The following is a 27,471-nucleotide window of genomic DNA, read 5'->3' on the forward strand; positions in this document are numbered from 1 at the left end:
AGGAGGAGGGCGGGGCCGAGCCGGTCACCTGCAGGGTCCCGCGGGACTGCATCCCCAGGGTGTTCAGGGCCAGCGCCACGCTTACCAAAGTCCTCCACCTGGACCGCAGCCCGGGAGCCCTCTCCGCCCAAGGCAGCGGGGGGCGGAACCTGCCTCCCGCAGAGGACCTCAAATGAGACAAGCCAGCGGGTGACAGGAGGCTCCCCACCTCTCCCTGCCTGGCCTCGGGTATGGGATGGGACAGGGACGGTTCTCAGAGGTGTCAAAAGGGGTTAAATGTGCCTTCACGCCCCAAAGTTGATTCCCGTTTCCGTTCTTTGCCACCCCCCTGGTTGGGTCCAGCAGGACTACCTCCTGACCTTCCAGTGTCCTGTTCTTCAAAACAAAGGGAAAGAGGCTGGGGGTGGAGCCCAGTGGCAGAGCCGAGCTTAGCGTGTGGAGGCCCTGGCTTCATCCCCAGAACTGCAAGACCAAAGAACAGCTGCCCCCCCCCCCCACCGGAGCCCTTGGCAGGCGGGGGCTCCCACATGTCCAGTCCTGTTCCCACAGGCTGAGGTGGGGTTTTTATTTTTAAATTGGTTTTGGTCTCCTTCTATTGGTGGTGGGGGATATTGGTTCTCCGGGCTCGGCAGATTGTTATCATCAACATTCTAGGGAAGGTTTTTATTTAGAAGTCAGTTGACTGGAAGAAAGCCACGGGATTAAGGATAGTACTAGTGGCCTGAAGAGATGAGGGAAGTCAGCTGGGCAGGTGAAGGACAGAAATTTTCAGAGCGTGGCTCTGAGATGAGGCCGCTGCGCTCTGCTGGGCCAGGTGCTCACGACCTTGTTACCATATCTTGCTCCTGAGCTTTTCCATAGCTTTGAACCCAGGCCTAGAGAATCTGGGAAACCCCTAGTGTATATCCATCTGCATGCTCTGAGATCAGCCCAGTAGCCCCATTTTATAGGTTAGGAAACTGAGGCACCGTGAGCTAGCTAACTGCTCCAGGGTCACCCACACAGTAGGTGGCAGAGCCAGGGCTACCTGGCTTTGACTTGTGCCATGAGCTCCCACCAGCCCTAGGCTTTAGGCTGCCTGGCTCAGCAGTGCGATGTCAACATCGCTGTGTTTCGCTCCCAGGTGCCTTTCCAAAGCACATCTCAGAGCAGAGATGCAGGCTTCTCTCCAGGCCCTCACCTGCCTGTGGCTGGCTGCCTCGGAGCCGCAGAGGGCGGCAGGTGGCTGTGGGAAGGCTCCTGCTCTGTGGGGACTGGGGCAGAGACCCTCAAAGATGCAGGGAAGCTGGTAACACAGAGTGTGGCCGTCATTGTCCCTCCAGGGCAGAGTTAGGGAGTGCTGGCCACGGGGTGGGAGATGAGCAGAGCCAGGCTCCCCAGCATGGGGGCTCCTGGAGAATGCGCCCACTCCCCCTGCAGAATGGCGGTGGGGGAGAGGCTGCTTCCCTCCCTCCCAGCACTGCCAGCCTGGGCTCTTCTCCCTGGCACTGAGGGTCTCCATGCCTCACACCACCAGGGATGCAGAGGACGGACAGCAGAGTCACAGGGGGAGAAAGGGATGCCATACACAGGGACAAGGTCCAGAGGGCTCCTGGTGACCACAGAGAAAGCACAGAGGTGCCAAAGTCCCCCTGAGGTGAAAAGTCCTGTCCCCAGCTCCTGAGATGCTCGGAGGCCTTGCTGCCCCTGGACTCCAGGTCCAGGCCTGGTATGTGGGCAGCAGGAGGCCCCTGGCAGACCGCCAGAAGGAGAGGGGCCAGGCCAGGGCAAGGAGCTGCCGGGTCAGGGGCTCCAGGCCACCGCAGGTCATCCCATGCATGGTGGGATCCACCTGGCTTGGGCCTGGCTGGCTGGACCCTCAGAGCCTGGCTGTGTCCAGCCCCTTGAGAGGAGCCTGTTTTCTGCCCTGAACATTCTAGAGGCAGCAGGAGGCCAGGGTGTGGGACCTTTCCTCACCCTGAGAGGAGAATCCTCAAGTAAGCCCTGCTTTTGTTCTCCTGGGGACCTTGTGAGACTGAAACTCAAATCCCCCACCTCCAGGAGCCCCTCCCATTCCATGTCCCTGGGGGTGGCTCTGAAGAGGGACCGTGGCCTGTGTCCCCAGTCCCCATCCCAAGGCCACGCTTCCAGAAGGGCCCAACAGTCCCCCAGCCCATTCCCTTTATCCACCAGGCCCTCCCTGCCCACAAGTTGTCCCTGGTCCTGGCTAGTGGCCTTGGGGGCTGAGGACCTGTGATGTGCTGAAAAGAAATCAGCTTATGGATGAGTGAGACTCTCTGATAAAATGTGAAATATCTAGAGTGTCAGGCAACTTCCTGCAGGCACTGGGGACACTGTAGCCCTGTCAGTGTCACCCAGACAGGGTGTGACAAGACCAGGGCCCCAGGCACCAACCTGATGTACCTCTCAGGAGCCAAGCAGACAGCAAGGCCCTGGCCCAGGGAGGTGGTGCTGGTGCAGGGCTGGAGGCTTCTTTCACGGGGTGGTGCCCAGGCCTGGCTGGCGGCTGCCCACCTTCAGGTCCCAGGGCCCCTCATTCCGGCACTTATGATACCCCCGAATCCTGGATCCTCAGCACCACGCCTTGCCAGACTTGTTAGATGCGCACATGCGGAGGAATCTTACCGCCGTTCGCTCATTGTGCTTCGCAGACACAGCGTTTTTTTTTTTTTCTTACAAATTGAAGCTTTGTGGCAATTCCGCGTCAAGCCGATCTGCGAGCGCCATTTTTCCAACAGCTCAGATGACCATTAGCATTTTTTAGCAATTCAGTGTTTTTTAATTAAGGTCTGCACATTTTTAGAGACATGATGCTATTGCACACTTAAGAGACCACAGCCGAGGAGAAACACGGCTTCCACATCGAGACTCCCGCTGTTACCATCGTTCTCTCTTTTTTTTTTTTTAATATTTATTTATTAGTTTTCGGCAGACACAACATCTTTGTTTGTATGTGGTGCTGAGGATCGAACCCGGGCCGCACGCATGCCAGGAGAGCGCGCTACCGCTTGAGCCACATCCCCAGCCCACCATCGTTCTCTTTATCGTAGGCCTGGAAAGGAGCCGTCGGGTCCCCGAGGTCTGCCTGTGTGTCACTTGCTGTCCTAAGCGCTTTCCTTAAGTCTTCGTCTTCGAAACAACCTACGATAGAGAAACCACCCTCCTACGTTTTAGGTGGAATGACATGAAGTACAGAGAAACACGGGCCTGGTGACGGTGACCAGAGTCTAGCCGGGCAGCCTAGCTCCACAGTTGCCATTCTGAGCCCCATGCTGTGCTGCCGCTCTGTGGTTGACTGTTCTCTGGTCTGTTCCCACTAGACCGTGCTTTGTGAGGTCAGGTCCTCGATAAAGGCTGCCGATCGAGATCATGAATGGGTGGATGAAAGAAGGCCAACGTGGGGACTGGGGCGTGGCTCAGTGGCAGAGCGCTTGCCTAGCATGTGTGAGGCAGTGGGTTGGATCCTCAGCACCAGGTATCAATTAAAAAAAAAAAAAAGTCCACTGACAACTAAATATATATATAAAAAGAAGGCCAACATCACACTAAAATTGCCAGAGTCATGATGGACACTTAACATACAAACCCGCCTGTGTTCAAGGAGCCCAGACATGTCCCAGGCATGCGTCAACTCTCCACCAGCCCTGCTCGGCCGTGACTGGGACCTTCAATGAAACATCTCCGTCTTCTTCCACCTAAGAGAGGTTTTCTCCTCTTGTTTCTTCTGTCATTCCAATCCCCACGTCTGCTGCCTTCTCTGACTTAGATGTGGAAAACCCTCTATCCAATATCCAATGCAGCTCTGGGTCGATGTTTGACAGGCCGGTGGGTGCCCTTTGTCGCTGTGCTGAGAGCCTTCTTTGTCTTGAGCACCCAGGACACTGGATCCACCTCGTTATTCAACCCACAGATTGAAGGCTTCAGATTTTGTCCGTCGTGTTTGCGATTTTAAATGGCAGGAGTCTGTTGTTTAAAATCCAGATGCCCTATTGGATTTCCCTGGAAATGTAAACTACGGTTGTTTGACCTTTTCCTTCCGCTTACTGTGTCCCCCCCCGAGCGGTTCTTGTGCTAGTGGAGTGGGGGTCTCTCCTTCACTGCCCTGGAGCTCCTCATGGGGGGGGGGAGGGTGTTTTCTGGTTGTCCATACATATTTGAAGATGAAGGAGGTGTAGACAAAATGTTCAATTTCTGGAATGTTCCTCAGGCCCAGCGTCATGAGTGGCGGCTCTGGCTGGGAGAGCCCTGGTTAGGGTAATTGAGGGAAGAGGCCTGTGGCCAGGAGGAATCTGTGGGTCTGATTTTCTGAGTAAAAGGCTCCGCTTCCCTGTGGGACCCTTAAAATGCCCAGCGCACTGTCTGCGCCTTTGTTTGATTGTTGCTAAAACAGAATGGCACAGACTGGGTAATTTTTGAAGAAGGGGAACTTATTCCTCACAGTTTGGAGGCCAAGAAGTCCAGTAGCAAGGTGCCAGCCTCTGGCGAGGGCCTCCTGGCTCTCTCGTGACATGGGGGGACACCCTGTGGGGAGACTGCGGCTCAGGGCCCTCTGCCTCTTCCTATGAAGCTGCTAATGCCCTCAGGGTCCCCACCCTGATGACCTCATCTTACCCTGATTATCTCCCCAAAGCCCCACGTCTCCATGTGAACTTAACACCTAAACTCTGGAGAACACGTCCCACCGTGGCAGGTGCTGCCTGGTTTCCCGGCCCCAGCACCCAGCTGGGAAATTCCACTTAGTGACTCTAGAGCATTACACTGGCCTTGGACCTTGACCTCTGGGCACACACGGCTTCAGAGCTAAGCTTGGGGACACAGCTGATCAGCACAAGCCCCTTCCAGGAGTCACCCCTGTGCCTGTGGCCTGCACCCCCCCAGCCTCTCCCTGGGCTCCCTTCTCCCAGGAAAGGCCGTGGCTTTTGAGCTCACTTTCCCCCTCTTGCATGGAGCGTGGGCCTTCGGGTCTGTGGCTTTCGCTGTCCCTGTGACCTCTGGTCTTTGCGTCCTGTGAATATTCTTTGCCTGGTTTGCCTTTGCCCGGCTTTCCTTCACTGAGTTGAGTGTCCACGTGAATTCCTCCCTCGGTCCACGTGGATTTGGGGAGGGAGGAGAGAGAAATGAGAACTTGAGCACCAAGCCCACCCCGTGCCCCCTGGGAGACCAGGGAGCGAACCTCAGGAACCCAGCAGCTTCCCACCAGGGCCCCATTGCCTAGGGCTCAGGAAGGGAAGGGGCTGGAGCTGGGTTTACCCGAACAGTCCTATGCTCATCGGCATGTGGGCCTGGACAGGGACACCCCGCTCCAGGATGTCAGGGCTGACGGCGAGGGCCTGGCTCAGGTGAGGGCCTGGCTCAGGTGAGGGCCCGGCTCAGGTGAGGGCCCGGCTCAGGTGGGGCCCGGCTCAGGTGGGGCCTGGCTCAGGTGGGGCCCGGCTCAGGTGAGGGCCCGGCTCAGGTGGGGCCTGGCTCAGGTGAGGTCAGGCAGTAGCCCATTTGTCCCTCAGACTTGGGAGTTCGTAATGGGGTCCGTTACATGCAGTCTACACAGTGGATTCCCTGGAACCTCAGCGGTCTCCGGTGCCAGATGAGTCAGCAGTGTTCACCACCATGTGACTGGCTCCCCCAGGTCCTCTTTGGGTTGAGGTAAGGGCTCCTAGACAGCTAGAACATCACACAGTACTGGCTATGACATTGGCCAGGGGCCAGGGCGGATGTGGGCCAACCTAGAGACCAAGATGGAAAAATCCTCCCCAACCAGGGAGTTCTCAGGGCCCGGGTCAAGAAAACAGCGTGAGGTGGCCAAGAGGTGGGGACCGTGGTTAACAGGCTTACAGGTTAATCCAACATGTGACCAGGACAAGCTTACTCCAGAGGGGCTGGAGGTCAGCTTCTGCCCCCTCACCAGAGAGAGGCTGTGAAGTCCTGAGATTCTGAATCATCATCGAGGCCCCCAGGAGAGTCGTACCCCATAAAAACCTGCTCTGGAGAAAGTTCCCCTGGGGGATAATTCCTGTAATTTGAATCTTTAAAATGTATTGGTCCCAAAGTCTCCTGGCCATCCCCACTGTCTGCCCAGTGCTGACCTGATACTGGGCCTCCCAAGGCCTTAGTGGAGTCCATCCCAGTGTCGCCCTTCGTCCTGAGAGTCCCCGGGTGCTCAGACCCCCTTCTCCCATGCCTCCTGGCCCAGCCTCAGGACTTTTGCACATGCTGTTCATCTGCCTGGAACACCACCCGCATGTCCCCTCTATCACATCTGTGCCCTCTCAACTCCTCCCTGAGCCCCCAGTAATGCCTCCCGCCTTTGTCCCCTATATGTTGGGTCCAGCTGATGGCGCACCGTCAGAGTGTGTGTGATGACTTCACATCATTGTACCCGCTAGACGAACCTCCTTGCCCATTCACCTTGGGTCCCCTGTGTCCCGCATGGGGCTGGCTCCACGTGTCCGTGGAGGATTCCTTCCCAGCCTCTGGGAGCCGCTCTTGGTAAGTGGGTGGGAACTGGTGAGAAAACAAGTTCAAGAACTAAGTGGAATGGAAGCGTCTGGTCGTGTCCTGGGGCTGCTGGGACAGATGCCCACCCCCACCCGGGGGGCTCACAGCCGCAGACCCCTGGAGGCCCCAAGTCCAAGTTCAAGGAGACACGCTCCGTCCCCAGGCTCCAGGAGCTGCCTTTCTGCTTCCCGTTGCCGGTGGATCCCGGGGTTTCTTGGCAGGTGGCTGCGTCTGCCCGACCTCGGGCTCCTGTCACCGTCTCCCTTGTCTCCCTGGCTCCGCTGTGAGTCTCTGATGGGGACACGCATCACTGGATCTTACCAGGAGGACCCAGGATGAGCTCCACTTCAGACCGTTAACTGCAGCTGCAGGGACACTTTTACAAATAAGGTCCCAGTCACAGGGTTTGGGCATGGATCATTTGGGGGCCACCATTCAGCAGGCACCAGGGGTGACCCAGTGCCCTGAACTGTGGGGTCATCCTCTGGTGACCACAGGCAGCATCGAGAGAACTGGTCTCCAGGGTTGGCACCTGGATTTGGTCCTTGTTCTATCACCCGCCCCCACCCCATCCCCAGGGCAGGCGCTTCCCCCTCTCAGCCTCTTCCATCTGCAGCAAGATGGGGGGGGGGACACCTCTCAGGACCCTTTTGTCTGCGTCTCCAACCTGGGGTCCCTTGAGTTTATTGGTGCACACAAAGGGGACCCCAGAGGCCGCAGACACCTGGAGGGAGCTGAGTGTCTTGGTCACCGCCCAGTTGTGTCACCTTTCAGATTTAGAGAGCCATTGAACACCTCTGGGCATCAATGTCCCATCAGTGGCTGGCCCACCTCCACGGTTGTCCCAAGCAGGTCCCAGTCATGCTGATGATCAGCCCTGGGCTGGTGTGCGGTGGTAGGGGCCACTATGAACCAGCAGTCACCCCTACAAAGAAGGTTGGGACCCACTGCCTTAGACTGGGGTCCCCAAAGCCTGTGTGAAACAAAGATTTGAAGGCACATAGTTTCTTTTGGAGGTGATCCCAGGAGGCTCTGGGGGGAAGGGAAGGGAGCCCCATCGAGGGCAACGGGGGGGGGGTGGGGGGCGTGAGGGAGCCGGGGAGTTAATCCACCAGGTCCTCTGTCATTGGTTAGAGGCCTCTCTGGGGGCATTAAGGCCACAACATTTTAGTCGGCTCCAAGTCCCTTGGAGCTTCTACAGCAGAGGAAGCCCTGGGGTGCCCGCCGTGGGCTGAAGGAGGCCTCAGGGAGAAGGCCGCTGCCCCCCCACCCCAGACGCAAGGGAAATCAACCAGAGTGGGCCAGCAGGGGATGAGCCGCGTGGCTGGCAGGACACCACTGTGGCTGCTCAGAAGTCACCCGTGTGCAGACGCTGCTGCTCTTACATCCGGTCAAAGCTCAGAGGGGCTCACAGCATGAGCCCACAGAACAAGAGCAAACCCCGTGCAGGAGCCCGGCAGGTGTGCCCGCTCAAGGCCCAGGTGTGGCATCAGACTTCCTAAACAGCAGCTCAGCCCCTCCCCTGCCACCCCTCCTCCCTAGTCCCCAAGGTCCTGAGGCCTTGGTTCTCAGCCTCCTTCCACATCAAGGACCAGGCCAGCTGGACTCCACCACAGTGGACCACATAACAATGGTGCAGGAGGAGAAGGAGGAGAAGCCCTGCCTCACCTCGAATGAGCAGGAGAAGACGCACCAGCTCCTCAAGGCGGGGAGTGCAACTCTGAAATCCAAACCTGATAAGAGCTGGGCCCGTGGGGCAGGCCTGGAATCCCTGAGCTGGGAGGCTGAGGCAGGAGGACGGCAGGTTCAAGGCCAGCCTCCCCAAAGCTGGACCCTAAGCAACTCAGGGAGACCCTGTCTCTAAATAAAGTACAAAATAGGGCTGGGGATGTGGCTCAGTGGTCCAGTGCCCCTGAGGTCAATCCCCGGTACCCCCTGACGCCCCCCAAAAAACTGTTAACAATTTTGCCAAGAAAGGAACAAAGAAAACTGCAGTCCAGTCTTAGATGTGGACATTAATGATGCAAAGATCCATGAAAACCTCTAAACAAAGCATGAAGGACCAGGTTCCGGCCGCACAGCTAGGCCATCCACAGCTGGCCTCGGGGGGTCGGTCCTGGAATGAAAGTCGGCTCCACCAGGAAATCCGCCCAGAAAATCCGTCATATCCATGGGAGGAAAGTCACTCTGGCAACTTTGCAGGTGTGAAAAGGCAGGTGAGAAATTCGACAACTATTGTTGATTAAAGAAAAACAAACCATGAAAGAATTCCCTCATCGCCCGAGGAGGAGGAGGAGAAGGCCCTTCTAATTATGACTCGAGATCCAAAAGCCAAAACGGAAGAAGTTGATAAATTCAATTACAAAAGAATTCTACATGCCAAAGACTAACAATAACAACAACACGACATCAAAGACAAATTGGAAACAGACATTTAAAACTTATGTCACAGGCAGAGAACCAACCTCCCCAATCTATAAAGGGCTTGTCACAAGCGAAAAATAGGCAAAGAATGTGAAAAAAAAAATGGTTCATAGGAAAAGAAACACAAATGCATCTTAAATATGTTAAAAGATGCCCCACTCTGAAGACAAAGGCAAAAATAAGCTACCCTGAAGTATTTCTTTTTGGCACTGGGGATTGAACCTAGAGGGCTTAACCACTGTGCCACACCCCCAGCTCTTTTAAAAATATTTTATTTAGAGACAGGGTCTCACTAAGTTGCTCAGGGCCTCACTAAATTGCTGAGGCTGGCCCCGAACTGGTGATCCTCCTGCCTCAGCCTCCCAAGCTGCTGGGATTACAGGCATGTGCCACCATGCCCCGCTCTGGGGTATCATGTTTTAACTGTGATACCAGGGAAACCCCTCAAGTGTGGTAACAGTGGTCGTTGGTAGGGAGCAGGGGACAGTATTAAAGGACATGTCCCTGGGGAGCCTTCCAGGGTACGAGCCCCCTTCTGGAACTTTATCCTACAGAGGTACCAGCGTACATCTGAAATGGCGTGAGTGCAGAGTTATCCGTTTGCCCCTCCTTGTACAATAAGCTTTTTAGCACAGTCCAAGTGGCCGCCAATAGGAGACCCATTAAGTAACGCAGCTGTAACATACAGAGGGGGTGCTCTGGGACAGCACCTAGGAGATTGCGTGGGAAGCACATGCAGAGTGGAAAACTCCCTTTTGTGTAAAAAGAAGTAAAATGAGAATACGAATCGACCCTTGGGCATAGTTTTGGAAAGAAACTCTGAAGGGACGCACAGAACTAAAAATGGCCACCTGGGGGTTGGTGTGCCAAGTGGGGACAGTTTGGCTGCTAGAGTGGACAGACTTTTCATTGAACACCTTTTTTTCTATTTTGGTCTATGTGAATTTACTATCTATTCAGTACTTTGAAAAGCTTAGCCTGTGTTTGAAAATTCATTAAGATTGTTCTGGAAGAATATGCCTGCCAGGTGGCAAGGCCAGGGGCAGTTGGGAAAGGGGTCTTACTCGTCGTTTACACACTTCTGGAGCAGCGGGTTGTTGCTGTGTGCGTACGACTTCTTAATCAAAATAACTAATTATAATGATTATGTGAACATATTTCTGAATACTTTTTTTAAAAAGTGTTTACATGGGTTCCTCCGGGGAGTGGGACAGTTGGGGTCAGGGCAGTAGGTCCCTCTCTTCTATAGCTGAGTTTGTGGTTTCTCCTCTGTCCATGCTGGGGCAGGAGACGGCTGGGCTGGGTGGTGCGGGAAGAAGGCAGGGCCTTGGCCTCTGGTCACTGGGAAAACCCTAGAGCGGTGGCCCTCAGGTGGGGGCAGAGGACTGAAGAGGGAATACCCGAGCTTGCCCTTAGGGTGGCCCTTCAGTAGCTCCCCACCAGTGGGCTACAGCCTGCTTTCTAGACATGAAGGAAATCTGACATTTTAGGGCCACTGTTTCTTTGATTTTCTGATGGATCACTGGGCACCTTCACATGGCCCTTGGGAAACGCAGTGGAACTTGAGCCCCAGAGAGCCGCAGTGTGCACCCAGGGAGGAGCCTCCCTGCTGACCAGTGGCCACCCAGGGCTCCCAGGACCCCAGTTGGATCTGAAACATTGTAGCTTCAACTGGGAAAGAAAAAAAGGAAGAACTATCAGTCAATTACAATGGAGCTGGTGCTGGTGGGGGTGGCGGGGATGGTGATGGTGACGATGATGGTGATGATTGTGGTGCTGGTGGTGCTGGTGGTCATGGTAGTGATGATGGTGGTGGTGGTGATGGTGATAGTGATGATGATAGTGGTGATGGTAGTGGTGATGAAGATGTTGGTGATAGAGATGGTGGTGGTGATGATGGTGATGATTGTGGTGATGGTAATGGTGGTGATGATGGTAGTGATGATGGTGGTGATGAAGATGGTGGTGATAGTGATGGTGGTAGTGATGGTAAGATGGGGATGGTGTTGATGATGATAGTGATGGTGATGGTGATGGTAATGGTGGTGATGGTGGTGATGAAGATGGTAATGATGGTGAGGATGATGATGGTGATGTGGGCCATCATGACTGATTTTTTTCTCTTTTTGTACCAAGGATTGAACCCAGGGGCTCTTAACAACTGAATCACATCCCCAGCCTTTTTTTTTTTTTTAATATTTTGAGACAGGGCCTCACTGGGTTGCCTACAGTCTCACTAAATTGCTGAGGTTGGCTTCAAACCTGTGATCCTCCTGCCTCAGCCTCCTGGGCCTCTGGAATTACAGGTGTGTGCCACCCCACCTGGCTCATAACTAATATTTACTGTGAGTCTCATTCATTTTCTTTTTAATCTTACTAGGTGAAGCAGAGGCCTCCATCTTAGAGACAAGGACCCTAGAGTCTAGAGAAGGGAAGTGAACTGCCTAAGGTCCTTTGGCAGCCGGCCTGGGTTTTGGTTTATTTGAAGGAGTCCTTAGCCAGGAAGTCAACCCCAGTGGCAATTCTGGTTCTGAGTAACAAGGGCTTACTTTACCCAAATTAATCTAATGAGACACCTGGGGGGCTTAGTGACTGTAATCTGAAGCTACCCACCTTCTTCCCCAAGCCTGCTTCTCCCCCAAGGGGTGTACCCCTAGGGGATGGGCCCCACAGGCAGGATGAGCCCGTTCTTACAAATATTGCAGTTCCAGGTGGGACCACCAGGTGGCGGAGCAGCTGCACCAAGCCCTGCCCCCAGCAGTCCCAGGGACAAAAAAAAAAAAAAAAATTAAAAATTAAAAATTCCTTGGCCTAGAAGGGGAAAGTCAGTTGGAGATTCCGGGAGCCTTCTGGCAAATCCGGGAGGATTGACCTTCTGCTGTAAGCAAAGCCTAGGGTGTCCGTGACTGGCAAAGGGCAGGAAAGAAGAAAAAAATGCTAAAAGCATATGGAAGAGGAAGGAGAAAGGGAAATGGATTCCTGACTCCAGCAGCCCCCGGGGCCAGAGATTCTGGAAGTGAGACCCACCTCTCAGGCCACTCAATCCCCGGGGCTTATTTTTAAATGGAACTGGGCCCAGCCTCACCCGTGCATGTTCGGCTGTGGTTCTGGATACGAGCTCAGGTGTGCAAACCCCGGCACAGCCACCCTCCATTGCAGGAAGTCGGAAGGCAGAGAGGCGTCCCCAGGTTGCGTCCAGGGTCCAGGCTTCTCCAGCGAGGACAGAGTTTGCCCCATGCAGGGCTGAAGTACAGGTGTTTGCACGGGAGGCCTGGCCTTTGGATGGCCGAGGCGGTGGCTAGGCCCAATTAGCTCCGCTCCTGCGACCTCCTGTGCTTTCGTTTGACTTGGTTCCCTCTCCCTTTGCTATTTTAAAATTCAGAATGAGATCCAGCCCAGAGAGGCAGAGTAAGGAAGGAACCTGGCTTTGAAATTCAGGCCTAGGATCCAGACGCCCTGGCTTCCTGGCTGGCCGCCATCTTGGCCGAGTTCCCCAGGCCCTCTGGGGAGGTTCTCAGAAGTCCAGGGCCTAGACACCCACCCACACCTCACCCACACTTTCAGCACTCCTCAGACCTCTCCGGAACTGACTCAGCTGCCTTCCTCTCACACCCTGGGAGGTGACGGGGGGGGGGGTGGTGCTGGCCCTAATTTTGACCCAAATCCTGTATTCCAACTCACGGCTGGGATTTGTCCTTTGACAGGCTGGAGGGCACCCAGGGGCTGTCCAGGGGCATCAGAGAGAGTTTGGGCTTTGGAGAATGTTTTGAATTTGGACTCTGCTAGGTGACACTGGGCCAGTTGCCTGTCTTTTCTGGGACTCAGTTTCCTTACTTGAGGGACTTAGCACCATTTCTCTCCTGGGCCATCATAAAGAGTGACTGAGGACCGTAGGCAGGAGCACGCAGCCTGCTTGAGCTGTCACTAAGAGGCACAGCCCAGGTGGGGCGATGGTGTAGGGCTAGCTTCACCCTCCTGGAAGCTAGCTTTGGACAACAGGTCACTTCCTCCCCGTGTGCCTGCTCAGCTCTGGCCCACAGGGGGCTGCCAAGAGATGCCAGGAAATGGTAGGTATGGTCCCCACCAGGGGGGACCTGCAGTCTAACTGCAGCAATCTGGAACCTCAGAATAGAAGCTTCCCCAAATAGCCCGTCTGTGAGCTGGTCTCCCGGTGCCACCTGGTAGGAGGTGCACACGGAGAGGAAGAGGGCCAGGCCGGAGCCCTCCTGCCAGCTGGGCGGCCAACCCTGTGCCCAGTGCCTCCTCCCCAGTGCAGGAAGCCCGTTCCTGGGCTCACGGTTGGCTTCAGCACCTGAACTGATGTGGGAATGGGTTCAGGTCAGGTCAGTGATTTCCCGACTGGGAGGCCCCACGGAGAAGGTCGGGAAGGGTCAGGACGAGAGAATGAGCTCATCCAACCAGCGGGCACGCTGCACCCCGCTCCTCACACCCGAGCCTGGAGCCCACGCTGAGGTTAAACTTTAACCAACCCTGTGAGGCAGCAGTCTGGAGAGATTCCTTCACAACTGTAATTCAGTAACACCACAGCTGTGCGTCTTTTTAAAGAAATTATTATTATTAATCCACTTGACTTTTCCCTCTTGGTGCCTGAGAACCCGGAGGGTGGCTCAGCCCTCCCGGAGCCCGACTTGTTGGGCGGCTGGAGCAGACGTACCAGGTGGCTGGGGAACTGTGGACATCTCTGCTGATGTCCCCTCTGTGGAGTGTTGAGACAACCGAGAGGTCACTGCTGGAGACAGGATAAGGAGGAATTCCCTCAAAGCCATTCCAGGACCTCTCTGGACTGGCTCAGCTAGTTACAGGACTACTGTCCCTCCCCGGCCTAGTCAGGGCGAGGGACCTGGATCTTGCATATGCAACTGGTCCCAAGCAGCAGGTCAGGCCCTTACCTGCCCACTGACCACCAGGGTCGGCTCTGCCATGGCATTTGAACAGCTCCTGGAGGGGACCGGGGGCATGGGCCTCTTCCAGGCCCTGCAGGTCTTGACCCTGCTGCTCCCGGCCATCTGGATGCCTTCCCAGTTGCTCATGGAGAACTTCTCCGCTGCCGTCCCGGACCACCGCTGCTGGGCCCGCGCCCTGGACAATGGCTCCGAGACCCCCACAAACCTCTCCCTTGAAGCCCTCCTGGCTGTCTCCATCCCACGGGGCCCCAACCAGCAGCCACACCAGTGTCTCCGCTTCCGCCAGCCACAGTGGCAGCTCCTGGACCCCAACGCCACGGCCACCAACTGGAGCGAGGCCGCCACAGAGCCGTGTGTGGACGGCTGGGTCTATGACCGCAGCAGCTTCACCTCCACCATTGTGACCAAGGTAAGGGACTCCCCACATCAGCCTGCTCGGCTCGCCTCCCGTGACAGCCACCCACCCATAGCTGAGGACCCAGTGGCCTGTGTCGCTGATGATACACGACGGGCTACTCTTTCATGTTAAAGAGTTACTCGGTGATATTTGTTAAAGTGCCCGAAGGAAGACTTTACCCAGGACATTGTGATAGGGTCAGAGATTGGGCTCAGTCCAAATATAAAAGGGCGACGTGTAGGCGAGGAACTGGGAGGACCAGTGGCTGAGGGGGGTTGTGGCTAAACCGACCTTGCAGGCTTCCTGCCAAGTCAGGCCAGGCCATCAGACGGCACTGGAGGGGGCGGAGGAGGCTGAAGAACCGCCAGATACTCAGAGTGGGATGTCCTTGCTAAACTCACTTGGCGGGTGCTTTGCTAAAATCAGATAGTACCGGAAGTTCCCAGGTGGGCCTAGGAGAAGGTTCAGGAAAATGACCAAGGTTTGGCCAAGCGAAGAATTTTTATCACTCCATCCGTATTTCCTGGCCGCCTGTGGTGACCCCCGTCTGGACCTGGGCTGGGTCACTGGTGGATGAGGAGGCCCCTGGGGGTGTCCCGTCGGCATTTCAACCAGGAACGTGGGCAGAGCAGACCCTCCCGCTGCAGCCTTTAGGTGGCAGTCACTGTTCCCATGATTGTCTCTGGTCCCAACCTCCCCTCGGTCGTGGGGGGAGGGTCCTATGATGGCCTCTACCTGGCAAGCAAAGCTGTGAGGACCGTGCCGCTGTGCAGCTGGGTGACCCTGGAGCATTGAGGTCACTGCCAGCAGACCCGTCTCCCACGCCATGGCCTGCCACCAGGAGCTAGGGACCCATGGTGGGTGGCTGACAGTTGCCTCCTCCTCTTCTTCCAGTGGGACCTGGTGTGCAGCTCCCGGGGCCTGAAGCCCATGGGCCAGTCCGTCTACATGGCTGGGATCCTGGTGGGCTTCTTCTTCTGGGGCCTCCTTTCCCACCGGTGAGTGTCTCCCCCCCTCTGGCCTCCCTCAAAACAGAATCACAGAGGCCAAAGGCACAGAGGTACCAGATGAGAGTCCCTCTTCCCTAGGAGATGGAGCCCCTAGATCTGCCCTGTGTCCTGAGCTGCAGGGACAGAGACTCCCGAGAACCTGACATCTGAGCCTCCGTGCTGTAGCCTGGACGGTGGGACTCGACCCTCGGCCGCGGCACCCAGCTGCCCTGAGCAGCTACTGTGAGCCAGGGGCTGTGCGCCCTGCCCCCGGGAGCCAACGGCCTCCTGAGAGAAACAGGCTCCTCGTTTTCTGAACTCCGGGCTCATGACGTGCAGTGGAACAGAAATATGGGCAGGGGTCATGGGGACAGGACGGGGTGGACTCAGATGGGGGGTGGAGGGATTTCCAGAGGAAGTGGCATCCAGCAGAGGCCCGCAGGGCAGCCTGACAGAGAGGAAGAAGCCAGAGGGCGTCAGTTGTGTCCAGGGCTGCATTGCCCAGTGGTCAGGGCCATGTCCTGTGTCACACAGGCCTGCAGAGGTGGACAAAGGCCAGAGCCGGGGGACCTGCAGGCCTGGTTGGGCTGCTCTCCTGCCTCTGAAGTGACCAGATCCTGCCCCTCACACCCCCCAACGGCATTGTCTTGTGTGTCCTGAGATGGGGTGTCCCCTCAGCCCTCCTCCCTCAGGCAACATGGGGACAGTTCTGGGCCCACATGCTCCTGGCTCCTGTGAGTGGGAGGCCAGCTCTGCATGGGGGTCCCTGTCCCTCACAGCTGCTCGTCACCCCCGCCCCTCCAGGTCTCCTCCTCCTGCCTCCTCAGTGCCTCCGCTGCCTGGCCGTCCCTTCCAACCCAGAGGCTGCTCTAGGTGTCCCTTAGACCTTGGCCAGGCTCCCCGGAGTGAACCCTCTCCCATGTCCCACTGCCCCACCCTCAGGTCAGCCAGCCACAGGCCTGCTGCCCACGGCCGCTCCCCTCCCCCACCGAGCGGCCCTCACCTCCCCACCAGCCTCTCCTCTGCCCCTTGGTCCTCCAGTCCCAAGGCCTCCCCTGGACATGTCACGTGGGCCAAGCACCTGCCAGGCACAGGGACACACTCGGTCTCCAGGAGAAATGGGTGGGGAAGGAGGCGGGGAGGGGAGCACTCAGCTTGTCCAGGACACAGATGAGTAAGTGAGTCACCACGGAAAGGTACCGCAGCTACAGAGCAGGCAGGAAAGAACCGGCCAGGACAGGGCAGATTTGCAGATGGACTGGAGCCTCCTCTGACCAGGTCAAGTTTACGCTCAGACCTGAGGCTGAGAGGAAAGCTCTCTGGATGACCTTCCTTCTCTAAGCTTCCAGAACATCCACACTCCTGGTTTGCCACCCACCTACCAGGGAGCTCAGCCTGTACCTGCCCATCCATCCCTCCCCAGGTGGACACAAAGCTAGTCCAGCCACTTCCACTGCGCCCGCTGGGCCAGGCGCCCACTGCTGACCATACCTAATTGGCCCTGAATCTAGAGGTCTAGGAGGCAGCACAAAAGCTCAGGCACTATCCCCCCCAACACCCCAACCCACCAAGGCGCCGTCCTGTCCCCAAGGAGCCCAGCAGAGTTGTCATTACTGTGCTATATTGTCCTGACCACAGCAGGACCCAGGCAGCCTGCAAGTGGTCCGGGTTCCACACTCAGGGACTCCATCCCAGGACTTGCTGTGTCCTGGGGGCCATCTATACTGGAAGCCAAGCTGGGATTGATCTGTGGGTCTCCTGGTCTGGGCCTGGTGTCCACGCTCCTGGGTGCTGTGCAGACACGCAAGGCCAAGGTCTGCCCCCAGCTCCACCTGCTCAGTGTGCACTGCAATTGCACTGAATGAGTCGCATCTGGGGCTGGGCTGGTCTGGAGGACACGGCGAGCCCGGGCACCAGGATGGGGGTCGGCCTGGTCTCCTGGGACTTCCTGTCCCCGTGGGCAGGTGAGGACCGGGCTGGCTTGCCTAGGGCCATGTGCACTTGGCCTCCTTACTCCTACAGCCCCCTTGCTTGGGTTTTGATTTTCACAACAAACCCATGAGGCATGTCATTATGAACATCCCAGTGTGTGCCCAGGTCACCCAGGAAGAGCAGCGCTGGACTCAAAGCCAGGCGCATCTGACACCAAAGCCCACGTTCTTGACCACGGGCCGCACTGCCCCTGAGGGCACAGCACCTGGTGTATGGAGACCAGTACTCCGTGTGCACTCCCAGCAGCTCCAGAAGCTTCCAGAAGGCTTTGCACCAGTCTCCTTGACCTCGGGGGGCCCTCAAAGGCAAGCGCTTTGCCGTGCGTCCTCGTCCTCCAGGCCCTGCTTGCTTGTCTCCCCAACAGGTTCGGGCGGAAGCCGATGCTGAGCTGGTGCTGTCTGCAGGTGGCCGTGGCCAGCACCGGCACCGTCTTCTCCCCGAATTTCTTCATCTACTGCAGCCTCAGGTTCCTGAGCGCTTTCGGGCTAGCGGGCATCATCCTGACGTTGTCAACGCTGAGTGAGTCCCTTGGGGGTGCCCCTGCCCTGGGGTAGGGGGGAGGGCACACCCTCACTTGTGCGTCTGCATCGCCTTCCAGTGGTGGAGTGGACCACGACCCACAAGAGGGCTGTTTCCATGACGATACTGGGATGCACCTTCAGCACGGGCCAGATGGCCCTGGCCGGCCTGGCCTTCGCCCTGCGGGACTGGAGGGACCTCCAGCTGGCCGTGTCCGTGCCCTTCTTTGCCATCTCCCTGATATCCTGGTCAGTGCAGGGTGGGGTGTCCTCCTGAGGGGGACCCGGGGTGGCAGGGAGTCCCTTCCTCCCACTCCACTGCCCTGGCTAGCTGCGGTCCTGACCTGTGGGGAGCCCTAGATGGCGATGACATGAGCTGGGCCCTCCCTGCTCACCAGGCAGTTTCCGGTGACATTTCAAAAAAGACAAATAATGTTTCTACCTTTTTTTTTGGAAAATGGGAAGATCTGGGGCCACCGGCCCGGAGTCCCGCCAGAGTCCCAGAGCAGACTTTGCCTTTGGGCTGGGCTGCGGGTGGCGTGACTTCCTTGGCTCACACCCATCCCCAACACCAGGTCAGTCCTTCCAATCACTTGACATCAAGTCATGAGGACCGATGTTGGCTAGGAAAACACATCATTGTCATTGTGCTTCTTGGTGCTGCAGAAATCCCTGAGGTCTGGGAACACCTGCTTGTGTGGGGACTGGGGGAGGGGACTCAGGAGAACAAATACAAATTAGTGTCACCGTAAGTTCTCTTGAGCTGGAGCCCGGCAGAGCCGGGCACTGATGAGCCTGCTGTGGGCGGGTAGAGGATGACACTCGCCCTCAAATATTTACTGAGCTCCTGCTCCAGGCCAGACATCAGACCAAAACAGACAAAAAGTCACCACTGTCATGGAGTTTGTATTCTGTAAACAGGATTGACAGGAAGGAAGGCGGCCATCCCATAATTGTACAGATTAGGTCACCTTGGTCACGTGGGGCCGGTGCCTACCTGGTGTGGCTCACAACACCAGGGGCATATTAACATGTCTTCTAATAAGGAAGATGAAGTTATTGGTCTGTTTTCAGAAGAGGAACTGAGGCCCAAAGGTCATTTGTCCAAGGTCACCCAGTCAATGAGTACCAGAGACCGGATCGGAACCCTGGCAAGCTGCCTCTTGAAACCACGGTGTCAGACTCCTCCAGAAGTCCTTCTCAGCTACCCTGCACCCGAGCCCCGGTGCACGGGGCAAATCACTAGGGAAATGCTTCTCCCAGCCCATCTGTCCCTGAGGTTGGGGAAGGGCAGTCGCTCAGTTCTGCCTGGGGATGTTTTAAATGAGCCTTAAACAAAAATGAGCTCAGTACCACGTGGCCATTCTATTAGAGAAGTGGCCCCCAAATCACTGGACAGGTGGCCACCTCTGGGGACCTCCCCTGCCCAGGCATCCTGGCCAGACGCACAGCTCAAGTGGGAAGGTTCTCGGCATCTGAGGGTGGCCAGGCATTGGGACCCAATTCTGAGCCTCCTGGCCTGGCACTGGAAGCACCCAAGAGGAAAAACCTGTCTGTCTTTGGTACCATCCAGCTGGAGGCCCGGCCACCCACTGCCCCTCCCCCCATGACCCAGGGAGTCCCAGTGGGGACAGGGACAGTCAAGTCCCAACCAAAGCACCTGCTTCCTCAACAGGTGGCTGCCAGAGTCTGCCCGGTGGCTGATTATCAGGGGCAAACCAGAACAGGCGCTTCAGGAACTCAAGAAGGTGGCCAAGATAAACGGCCACAAGGAGGCCAAAAAGACGCTGACCATAGAGGTGAGATGCTGCTGTTTGTGACCCACAGTGTGAAACTTGACCTGGGAAAGGACATCCACTGAGGTGTCCCCCTGTGTTATCAGCACCATCCCACTACCATTTCCCAACGCCTCCACCCACTCCACCAACAGCACAGCCGTCAGCATCTCTACAAACACCGACCTCCACACCGTCATCTTCCCATCTCCACAGCCATGCAAACACCATTACCACCATCACCGTCACCACCGTCACCATGAATATCACCACCATCACCATCACTACATCACCATTGTCACCATCACCACCATCACCATCATCACCACCATCACCATCACCCCCATCACAACCACTGTTACCACCACCACCATCAACTTCACCACCGTCATCACTATCCTCACCATCATCACCCAAAACAAAACACCCTCATTATCACCTGCACCACCCACCGCCAGCCCGAATGTGCTGCACACCTGCCTCCTGGCACTTCTAGTGTATTTGGGGAACAGGTTGTGCTTATTTAAAGGTAGCTCTTTCCAGAAAGCAGGTGTCAGATGGGGGCATGCTGCAGAGACTAGAGGAACCCTGAGCTCTTGGGGGTGGGAGGACCGAGCAGGCTTCCAAGGAGGAAGTCATGGTGGGGCTGAGATGAAGACAGGGTGGGCCGGACCAGAGGCACAGGAGGACAGGGTGGACACTCGGGGAGCACTGAGGAGTGGCTTGGCTACAGCAAGCCTGCCCTGGAGCCAGCCAGGGGACGGAGATGGACAGGGGCCAGAGGCCCCTCCTCCGCTCAGGCAAGGTGGCCTTGGGAAACGTCAGGGGTCCAGAGGGAAAATTCTCTGCCCCATGGCACCCTAGCACTGGGCACACCAGTGTCCAGAAGCCAAGACCATCTGCCCACCCCTCCCCACACCTGGACACCACTCTAGGCGTGAGGCAGGCAGGGCCATTGTCCCAACACCACTGTGCCCTGTTCTCCCTGGAGGTGCTGATGTCCAGCATGGAAGAAGAGATGGCCTCTGCAGAGGACCATGGGTCAGTGCTGGACCTCTTCCGTGTGCCAATGCTCCGCTGGAGGACCTGTGCCATGCTGATGGTGAAGTACGCTGTCCTGGTCCCTTCTCCCAGAGACAGGACCGGGACATGGGCTGGTGTCCAGGCAACACAGTGTCCTCAGGCCTCACAGGAGTGCCCAGGAGGCCAGAGGCCTGGCAGGCAGGGAGGGTGGAAGGGACCCAGAGGCTGGTTTGGGTTTGGCCAGCTGTGGAGCCAGCACTGGTCAGGCTGCAGCCAGGGACCAACCGAGGCTGCTGTGGGCCTTGGAGACTTATCCCAGCAGCTGCACCCCCGGAGGGCAACCGGGCGGGCATCGCCTCTCCCCTCAGGGCACCCCACTCCACGGAGGGGGAAAGTGGAGGCCAGCAGGCTCAGTAACACAGGCATTGGGACCTGTGTTGATGGTGGAGCTGGCGCGAGAACCCAAACTGAGCGGCCTCCCCGCACATGGGCTCTGTCACCACCAGGCCCCATTCCAGGGAGGCCCCGCCTGGGGCCCGGGGCCACCTGGGACCTGCAAAAGCCCCTTAAATTCCGTTGAAGTGACGTCCAACAGCTTATTAAGAATGAAGATCAGGTTTGATTAGAATTTTATTTTGAAATAAGACTGAAGATAGGGAAAAAGTTTATTTTGTGCTGTATATAACTACATACGGGCTATTCCAGCAAATATTCACCACCTCGGACAAAGAATAGGATCAAATGCTTTTTAAACTCTTTTATTTTTAGCCTAATTTTTTCTGATAAATTAGGAGGAGGCCAACATCCAGGGCCACTCCCCACCCCCACCCCCTCCACTCCCGCTCAGAAAACCTTCCAGGCTCCCTCCTTTCCGGCCAGTTTCCTCCGTTATGCAGACGGAGGCTGCGAGCCGAGACCCTCTTGGGTTTCAGCTGATAATCCAGCTGTTACCGAGGAAGGTTCCAGATCCCTGAGTGTCCTGGCCACTTTGGGCCCCATTCATGCTGGCTTCAAGTGACACTTACATAGAAACCTTAAGCTCTGCCGGCTTTGGGTCGCAGTAGTCGTGGCCAGAAGGCAGGGCTGAGGGCAGCGGCCATCCTAAGAGGATGGGGACAGATTTTAAAAGGGGCTGGGGTTAATTTCACCTCACCGTGGGGCTGAGTGTAAATCTAAATCCCACCTCCAGAGGGTGGAAACTCAGGTTCTGTGGTTCAGATGCCTGGGGACTCCAGGGCTGGGGCTGCCCCCAGGAGCCCACCGGAGAGGAGGGAGGCAGGCAGGGGTCTGGGGGAGCTTGGGGCTGGGTGGCTCTTCCAGCCTCTGGGGCTCTTGTGGGCCGCAGCCACCAGCTGAGGACAGCACTCCCGAGGGCTGGGAAACGGGACCTCTGCCCTGAAGGAGCCTTGGCTGCAGAGTCCCCTGGGGACCCACCGGGTGAGTGTCCTGTCTTTCAAGACTTCAAGGATGTAGCATCTGGAGACCCGTCCGTGTGACTAGCTTCTAGAAACCAAGCCAGAGGGGCTGGGGGGCACTGAAGGGGCAGCACAGCTTGACCCATGGAGACCCTGAGACTGGCCTTGGGACCAACCAAGACAGCGTCAGGTCATCCAGCTGGTCAGTGGCCAGGGAGCCCCGGAGGCACCGCCCCAGCCCGTTGCCACCCTGCCCGGGGTGTGGACTGGAGGCCGTGGCCTCCCTGCCTCTTTCTGGGCAAGCCTGGCCCTGGGAGACACGTCCTGCACTGGACAAGCTTTTCACGCTCTGGCCATGGCAAGCTCTGATGGGCAGACCTCGTGGGTGGTGGGAGGTGACTCGGGGGCTGGGGTCCCTCTCCTCTGTGGGCCGGGACCCACCTCTGGCTCTGCCCGCAGCTTCTCCCTGCTGTTCTCCTACTACGGGCTGGTCCTGGACCTGCAGAGCCTGGGCAGGGACATCTTCCTCCTGCAGGCCCTCTTCGGAGCCGTGGACTTCCTGGGCCGGGCCACCACCATCCTCTCGCTCAGGTTCTTTGGCCGCCGCATAACGCTGGCGGGGTCCCAGGCCCTGGCCGGCGTCTCCATCCTGGCCAACATGCTGGTGCCACAAGGTGAGGCCCAGGGACCCGCTTCCCTGCCCACCCCACCGCACTGGCCATCTGGCCTCCTCCCCTCCCCCAGCCCCAGAGAGGAGCGTGTTTGTGGCCACAGTCACTGTCCGCCAGCTCTGACGGTCACACATTGCCGCCTTTGTTGCCGTGGCTCAGGAATCCAGTGCCCCCAGCCAGCCCTGCCCCTGAGGTTCAGAGAGGCCAAGCTGGTGCCCAAGGTCACTCAGCTAGCGAGACAGACGGCGGCGGGTAGAGCTGTTGCTCACACTGAGGCGGAGAGAGCACCGAGCACAGTGGGTGTGTGCGTTGTGCGAGCCGTGTGCGTGCGTGTGCGTGCGTGCACATGCATTTCTTCTCTCATTAAACAGCACGTCAGGCGTGTGCAGGGATCTGGGGAGCTGCCAAGGGCCCCGTCTTCCTTTCTTCTTTCTGAATGAGGCTGTGAAGCCCCAGAACCGGGAGGGAGGCAGAGGATGCCCGCGGCAGCCAGGAGGGTCTGATGGAGGAGGAGGGAGACGGTGTCCCACCCCGCAGGCCCCAGCAGGAGCCCGAGCGCCCAGTGACAGGCCGCACTGAGAGCACATCCAAAGACCAAGCCTTTCTGTGGGATCTCACCGACAGTTTAGAAGATTTTTCCTATTTTTTTTCCTTAGGTGCTGGGGATCAAACCCAGGGCCTCACCCATGCTAGTCCGCGCTCTGCCACAGAGCCACACCCAGCCCTCGAGGCCCTTCGTGACCAGGGGTGGGAGGGGAAGTCGAGGCCCTTGGCAGAGTGAGCCAGACCGGGACCTTCTTGCCAGGCTCGTGCCACACCCCGCCCTGGTGCCTGCAGACAGGCCAAGGCAGTGAGATGGCTTCTGGGGCCCGGCACACCCAGGACCTACCAGGGGCCTGGTGGCCTCTCCTACACAGCCAGCTGCCCCCAGAGGCCCAGCCCACGGCCAGGCTACCTCATTCTGCACTGTCCCCACCTGGCTCTGGTGGCTGGCCCTGCATCAGCCCTGCCGGGGGCTGGCAGGAGAACGCAGCCCCCTGCTTCAGCCAGCAGCTCTCGGGGTGCCCCTCGTGCAGACCCACTGCCCCCTTCCTCTGCGCAGACCTGCAGACCCTGCGCGTGGCCTTCGCTGTGCTGGGGAAAGGATGCTTTGGGATGAGCCTGACCTGCCTCACCGTCTACAGGACGGAGCTCTTCCCAACCCCGCTGCGGTAGGCTGGGCGTGCCTGGAAGGGCCGTCAGGGTTAGGGCAGGGCGAGAGAGGGATCCCAGGAGGGCCCTGGGAGGGACCCCGGGATCCACAGCCAGGGCCGGGAAGGACCTCCCAGGACAGGCGGACTGGGGCCTCCTGCCTGGGGCTTGCCATCCTCGGGTCCCCTCGGCAGACCGAGGCTGCAGGACCGGCCTCTGGAGCCTGCACCAGCCCACGGTTGACAGTTGGGTAGACTGAGGCTTGGGGTGACAGACTCGCCTGGCAGAGGGCGGGAGCAGCTCGTGGGGCCACTTGTGGTGCGCCCGTTCTCGCGTCTGCCCGTCCTCTCCTGAGCGTGTTTTGGATGAATATTTACTAAGTTTGTGGCTGTCGTGGGGAAACCTGAACTCAGTGGCCTCCCAGGAGCGCTGAGGTGAGCCCTGGTCACCTAAAGGAATGACAGACCCTGCAGAGTCTCCTAAAGGACCAGATGGGAAAATCCAGGTGGCCCGTGGAGGAGGCAGCATTTCGGGCAGCCTTGAGGAGGGCCACTCTGCAGCCCTTCCCCGGCACCCCGCTGCTGCAGTGGCAGCCGTGACGTGGCCCTGGGCCCCCTTCCCCACAGGATGACCGCGGATGGCTTCCTGCAGTCGGTAGGCCGCCTGGGAGCTATGGTGGGCCCACTGGTCAGGATGGCCCACCAGGCGCTGCCCCTGCTGCCCCCGATCTCCTACGGCGCCATCCCCATCGTGTCCAGCCTGCTTCTGTTCTCTCTCCCGGAGACCCAGGGACTGCCCCTCCCCGACACCATCCAGGACCTGGAGAGTCAGTGAGTGCCCGCGGCCACCCGGGGAGGGACTGGATGGAGCCGGGCTGGGGTTCGGCTCCACAGCCACCCTGCGGGGACGATGACAGGCTGCTCCCGCTGATGGGCAGAAAGGCAGGTGGGAGGGATGAAGTGACAGAGCCCAGGGTCCTGGCCCGGCTGCAGCTGCACCTTAGGCCGGAAAGGTGACGGCTAGGGACAGGCCCAGCTGCCAGCCAGCCTGGGGCGAGCGCCCAAGCAGGTTCCGGAACCTCTCACCAAAACCCACCCGAGAAGGCCCACAGCGTCTTCCCTGGTCCTGGTCCCCTGTTCCCACCAAGGCCAGGCCAGAGGGACGCACTGTGAGTGCTTTCCACACCCCTGCCCCACCCTGCAGGAGCAGATCCTGCCACCTGCATACCTTCCTCCCGAGAATAGAAGGAGGGGAACATTCCCCCACTCCGTCTTGTAGCCAGACCCCCCCCCCCAGGGCCTGCCGAGAAGCCAGGTGGAGGTGCCACAGCTCACCCCGCGGAAGCAGGGCCTTGATTCATTCTTTGACTTACTTCGCTGATGGCCCTTGCCTATTGTTTGAGCACTGTCCTGGGTTGGGGGACACAGCACAGGAAAAGCCCTAAAGTCGCAGGCTCCCCTTCCCTAACCCGGCCCCAGCCCCGCCCTCCGTGCTGCAGCTGCTTCACCCCCACTCTCCTCTCTGGACTATTCTAGGGCATCAGCTGTGGCCAGGGGCGACCAGCAAGAAGTGGTCACTCTAGAAAGCACCTGGCTCTAGAAATCTGCCGTGTGGAGCCCTTTGGTAAAAAAACTTTTGGGGACAGAGTTGCCTCTTCTCCCATCCGAGGGTGGAAGCCAGGTGGTCTCGCCCAGCCTGGCTGCCTCGGTCAGCTCCATGGACGCCGCGGGTCCTCTCCCTTCCCTGCCACGCCCACACTTCACACACCTACTCAGCCACCCCGACTGGAGACGGGCTTCCACCCTCACCCCCACCACTTACAGAGCCCTCATCTGTGAAGGGGAAATGATTTTGGGGCCTCCCTCCCAGCATGGGCCGGAGCTGGCTAAATGAGCCTGCTAGAGGAGGTGCCAGGGACAGGTGCGCAGGTCGCGTCCTGCACCAGCACCCAGCCAAGAGGCAGGTGGGGTCTGAAATCCAGCCCAGCCACCCTGGACCAGCCGCCTGCCACACAGGGGCTGTGCCACTCTGAATAAGGAACTGTTTACCCATCCATCGGGGATCACAGGGGTGGCCAAACACGGGTCAGTTGGATTGACAGCACTTTATTAGTCACGCACCTTCATAGTCCAGGGAAGACGACTCCATACGGCACACAGAGGTCCTGCACCAAGGACAGCCGGGACTGTGGGAGGCCGGCATTGTCGTGCGGAGAGGGTGGGCTGCTCCTGGTTCCTATAGGTGGGTGTGATTGGCCTGTTTGCTGGTGGGCAGGGAACGGAACCCCCACTGGGGTAGAGATGACAGGAACAGTACTTGGTCCCCGCATAAGGAGGGACTTCTCTCACATGCGACGCACACAGACCAATCAGTCTTACCTCCTCGCACTCCAAATCCATCTACTTCTCCTTCTCTGTGGCGACCACCTTGATCCATGCCTCCGTCGCCTCTGGTCCTGACTGGTCCCTGACATCCGCACCGTCCTCATACGCAGCCTCAATGCTTATTTAGAAACACAGTTCAAACCCCCTCTCTGCTTAAAACCCTCCAGTGACTCAGAATGCAGGTCACATGTCCCCCCCCCCCCACAACAGGTCTCTCCTTGGGCAGCCCCTGAAGGTCCCCAACATGATCTCACACACAGTATAATTTAAAGACTTTAAATCAGATGAAAGATGTTTTGGGACCAGAAAGTCTCTTCAAACTATGTAACACAATTCTAAATAATCCATGAGTCAAAGAAGAAAGCACAAGTTTTAAGAAACTAGAAAAAGAAAAAAAAAAGTTGATTCAACCTAAATTAAGCAGAATAAACAAAATAACAAATAGGAGAAATCAGAGAAATAGAAAAATAATAAAGTCAATGAAACCTAAAGTTGGCTCTTTGAGAAAATCAATAAAATGTTTAAACTTCTAGCTATGCTCATCAGGAAAGAGATAGAAAAGATGTCTACTACCAACAAAAGGGAAAGCAAATCCTACAGACTTTACAATGATAATCACAGACTATTATTACCCTATATACATGTGTAATTGCACCACTGGTGGGACTCTGCACCGAGTTCAGCCAGAGGAAGAAGTTGAGCTCCATTTGTATACAATGTGTCAAAATGCATTCTACTGTGATGAACAACTAATTACAATGAATTTATTTTATTTTATTTTTATTTTTTATTTTTTGGTATTGGGGATTGAACTCAGGGCCTTTTGCATGCAAGTTGATTTAAAAAACAAAGAGAGACTATTATGGGAAATATTCTACCAATAGATTCAACCACTTAAGTGAAACTAACAGATTTCTTGAAAGACTCACCCCCAAACTCACTCCAGAGGAATATGTAACCTTGTTACCCCTGAATCTATTAAAGAAATTATATTTATGATTAAAACCTTCTCATGGAAAAAAACTCCCATCCTGGATGTTTTTCCTAGTGAATTCTGTCAAACATTTCAGCAAAAAATAATAGTCACTTGGGGGCTGGGTTGTAGCTCAGTGGCAGGGTGCTTGCCTAGCACATGTGAGACACTGGGTTTGATTCTCAGCATCACATAAAAATAAATAAAATAAAATAAAGGCATGGTGTCCATCTACAACTATAAGAACATTTTTAAAAAAATAATAATAGTAACTCGACACAAATTCTTCCAGAAAATTG

The 27,471-nt window shown here is 57.0% G+C and overlaps 1 protein-coding gene and 2 long non-coding RNA genes across 11 annotated transcripts in view; 2 read left to right on the forward strand and 1 right to left on the reverse strand.

The window, feature by feature from the left end:
• The window catches only part of LOC125612148, a 15,725-nt gene extending 8,303 nt beyond the window's left edge, over positions 1-7,422 (forward strand). The window contains exons 2-4 of the long non-coding RNA XR_007342488.1: positions 6,542-6,547; positions 7,006-7,010; positions 7,412-7,422. This is a non-coding gene — a long non-coding RNA (uncharacterized LOC125612148). The remainder of the gene's footprint in view (positions 1-6,541; positions 6,548-7,005; positions 7,011-7,411) is intronic.
• On the reverse strand, positions 3,035-12,516 carry LOC107135980. 2 transcript variants are annotated; one of them, XR_007342487.1, is made up of 4 exons: positions 12,005-12,515; positions 6,341-6,501; positions 4,930-6,222; positions 3,035-4,521 (listed from the first exon to the last, which is right to left on the reverse strand). It is a non-coding gene; the product is annotated as an uncharacterized LOC107135980 (long non-coding RNA). The 2 variants fall into 2 exon arrangements; XR_001502641.2 differs by having other exon boundaries at positions 4,930-6,501; positions 12,005-12,516.
• A 781-nt stretch (positions 12,517-13,297) lies between these two features.
• Slc22a11 (solute carrier family 22 member 11) lies at positions 13,298-27,222 on the forward strand. 8 transcript variants are annotated; one of them, XR_007342485.1, is made up of 10 exons: positions 13,298-14,253; positions 15,136-15,239; positions 17,587-17,741; positions 17,821-17,989; positions 19,416-19,539; positions 20,507-20,622; positions 22,413-22,627; positions 23,675-24,249; positions 24,442-24,645; positions 25,351-25,439. XR_007342485.1 is itself a non-coding variant. In XM_048789086.1 (10 exons), exons 1-10 carry the CDS (start codon positions 13,861-13,863, stop codon positions 25,651-25,653), a joined length of 1,944 nt encoding a protein of 647 aa, XP_048645043.1. In that variant the 5' UTR covers positions 13,350-13,860; the 3' UTR covers positions 25,654-27,222. The 8 variants fall into 8 exon arrangements, 6 of the variants coding, with proteins under 6 accessions (XP_015333676.1, XP_048645046.1, XP_048645043.1 ...); XR_007342486.1 differs by having other exon boundaries at positions 13,345-14,253; positions 23,727-24,249; XM_048789086.1 differs by having other exon boundaries at positions 13,350-14,253; positions 23,675-23,835; positions 25,351-27,222.
• The last annotated feature ends 249 nt before the right edge of the window (positions 27,223-27,471 follow it).

Source organism: Marmota marmota, unplaced genomic scaffold (assembly GCF_001458135.2).
Source record: "Marmota marmota marmota unplaced genomic scaffold, marMar, whole genome shotgun sequence".
Taxonomy (NCBI): Eukaryota; Metazoa; Chordata; class Mammalia; order Rodentia; family Sciuridae; genus Marmota; species Marmota marmota.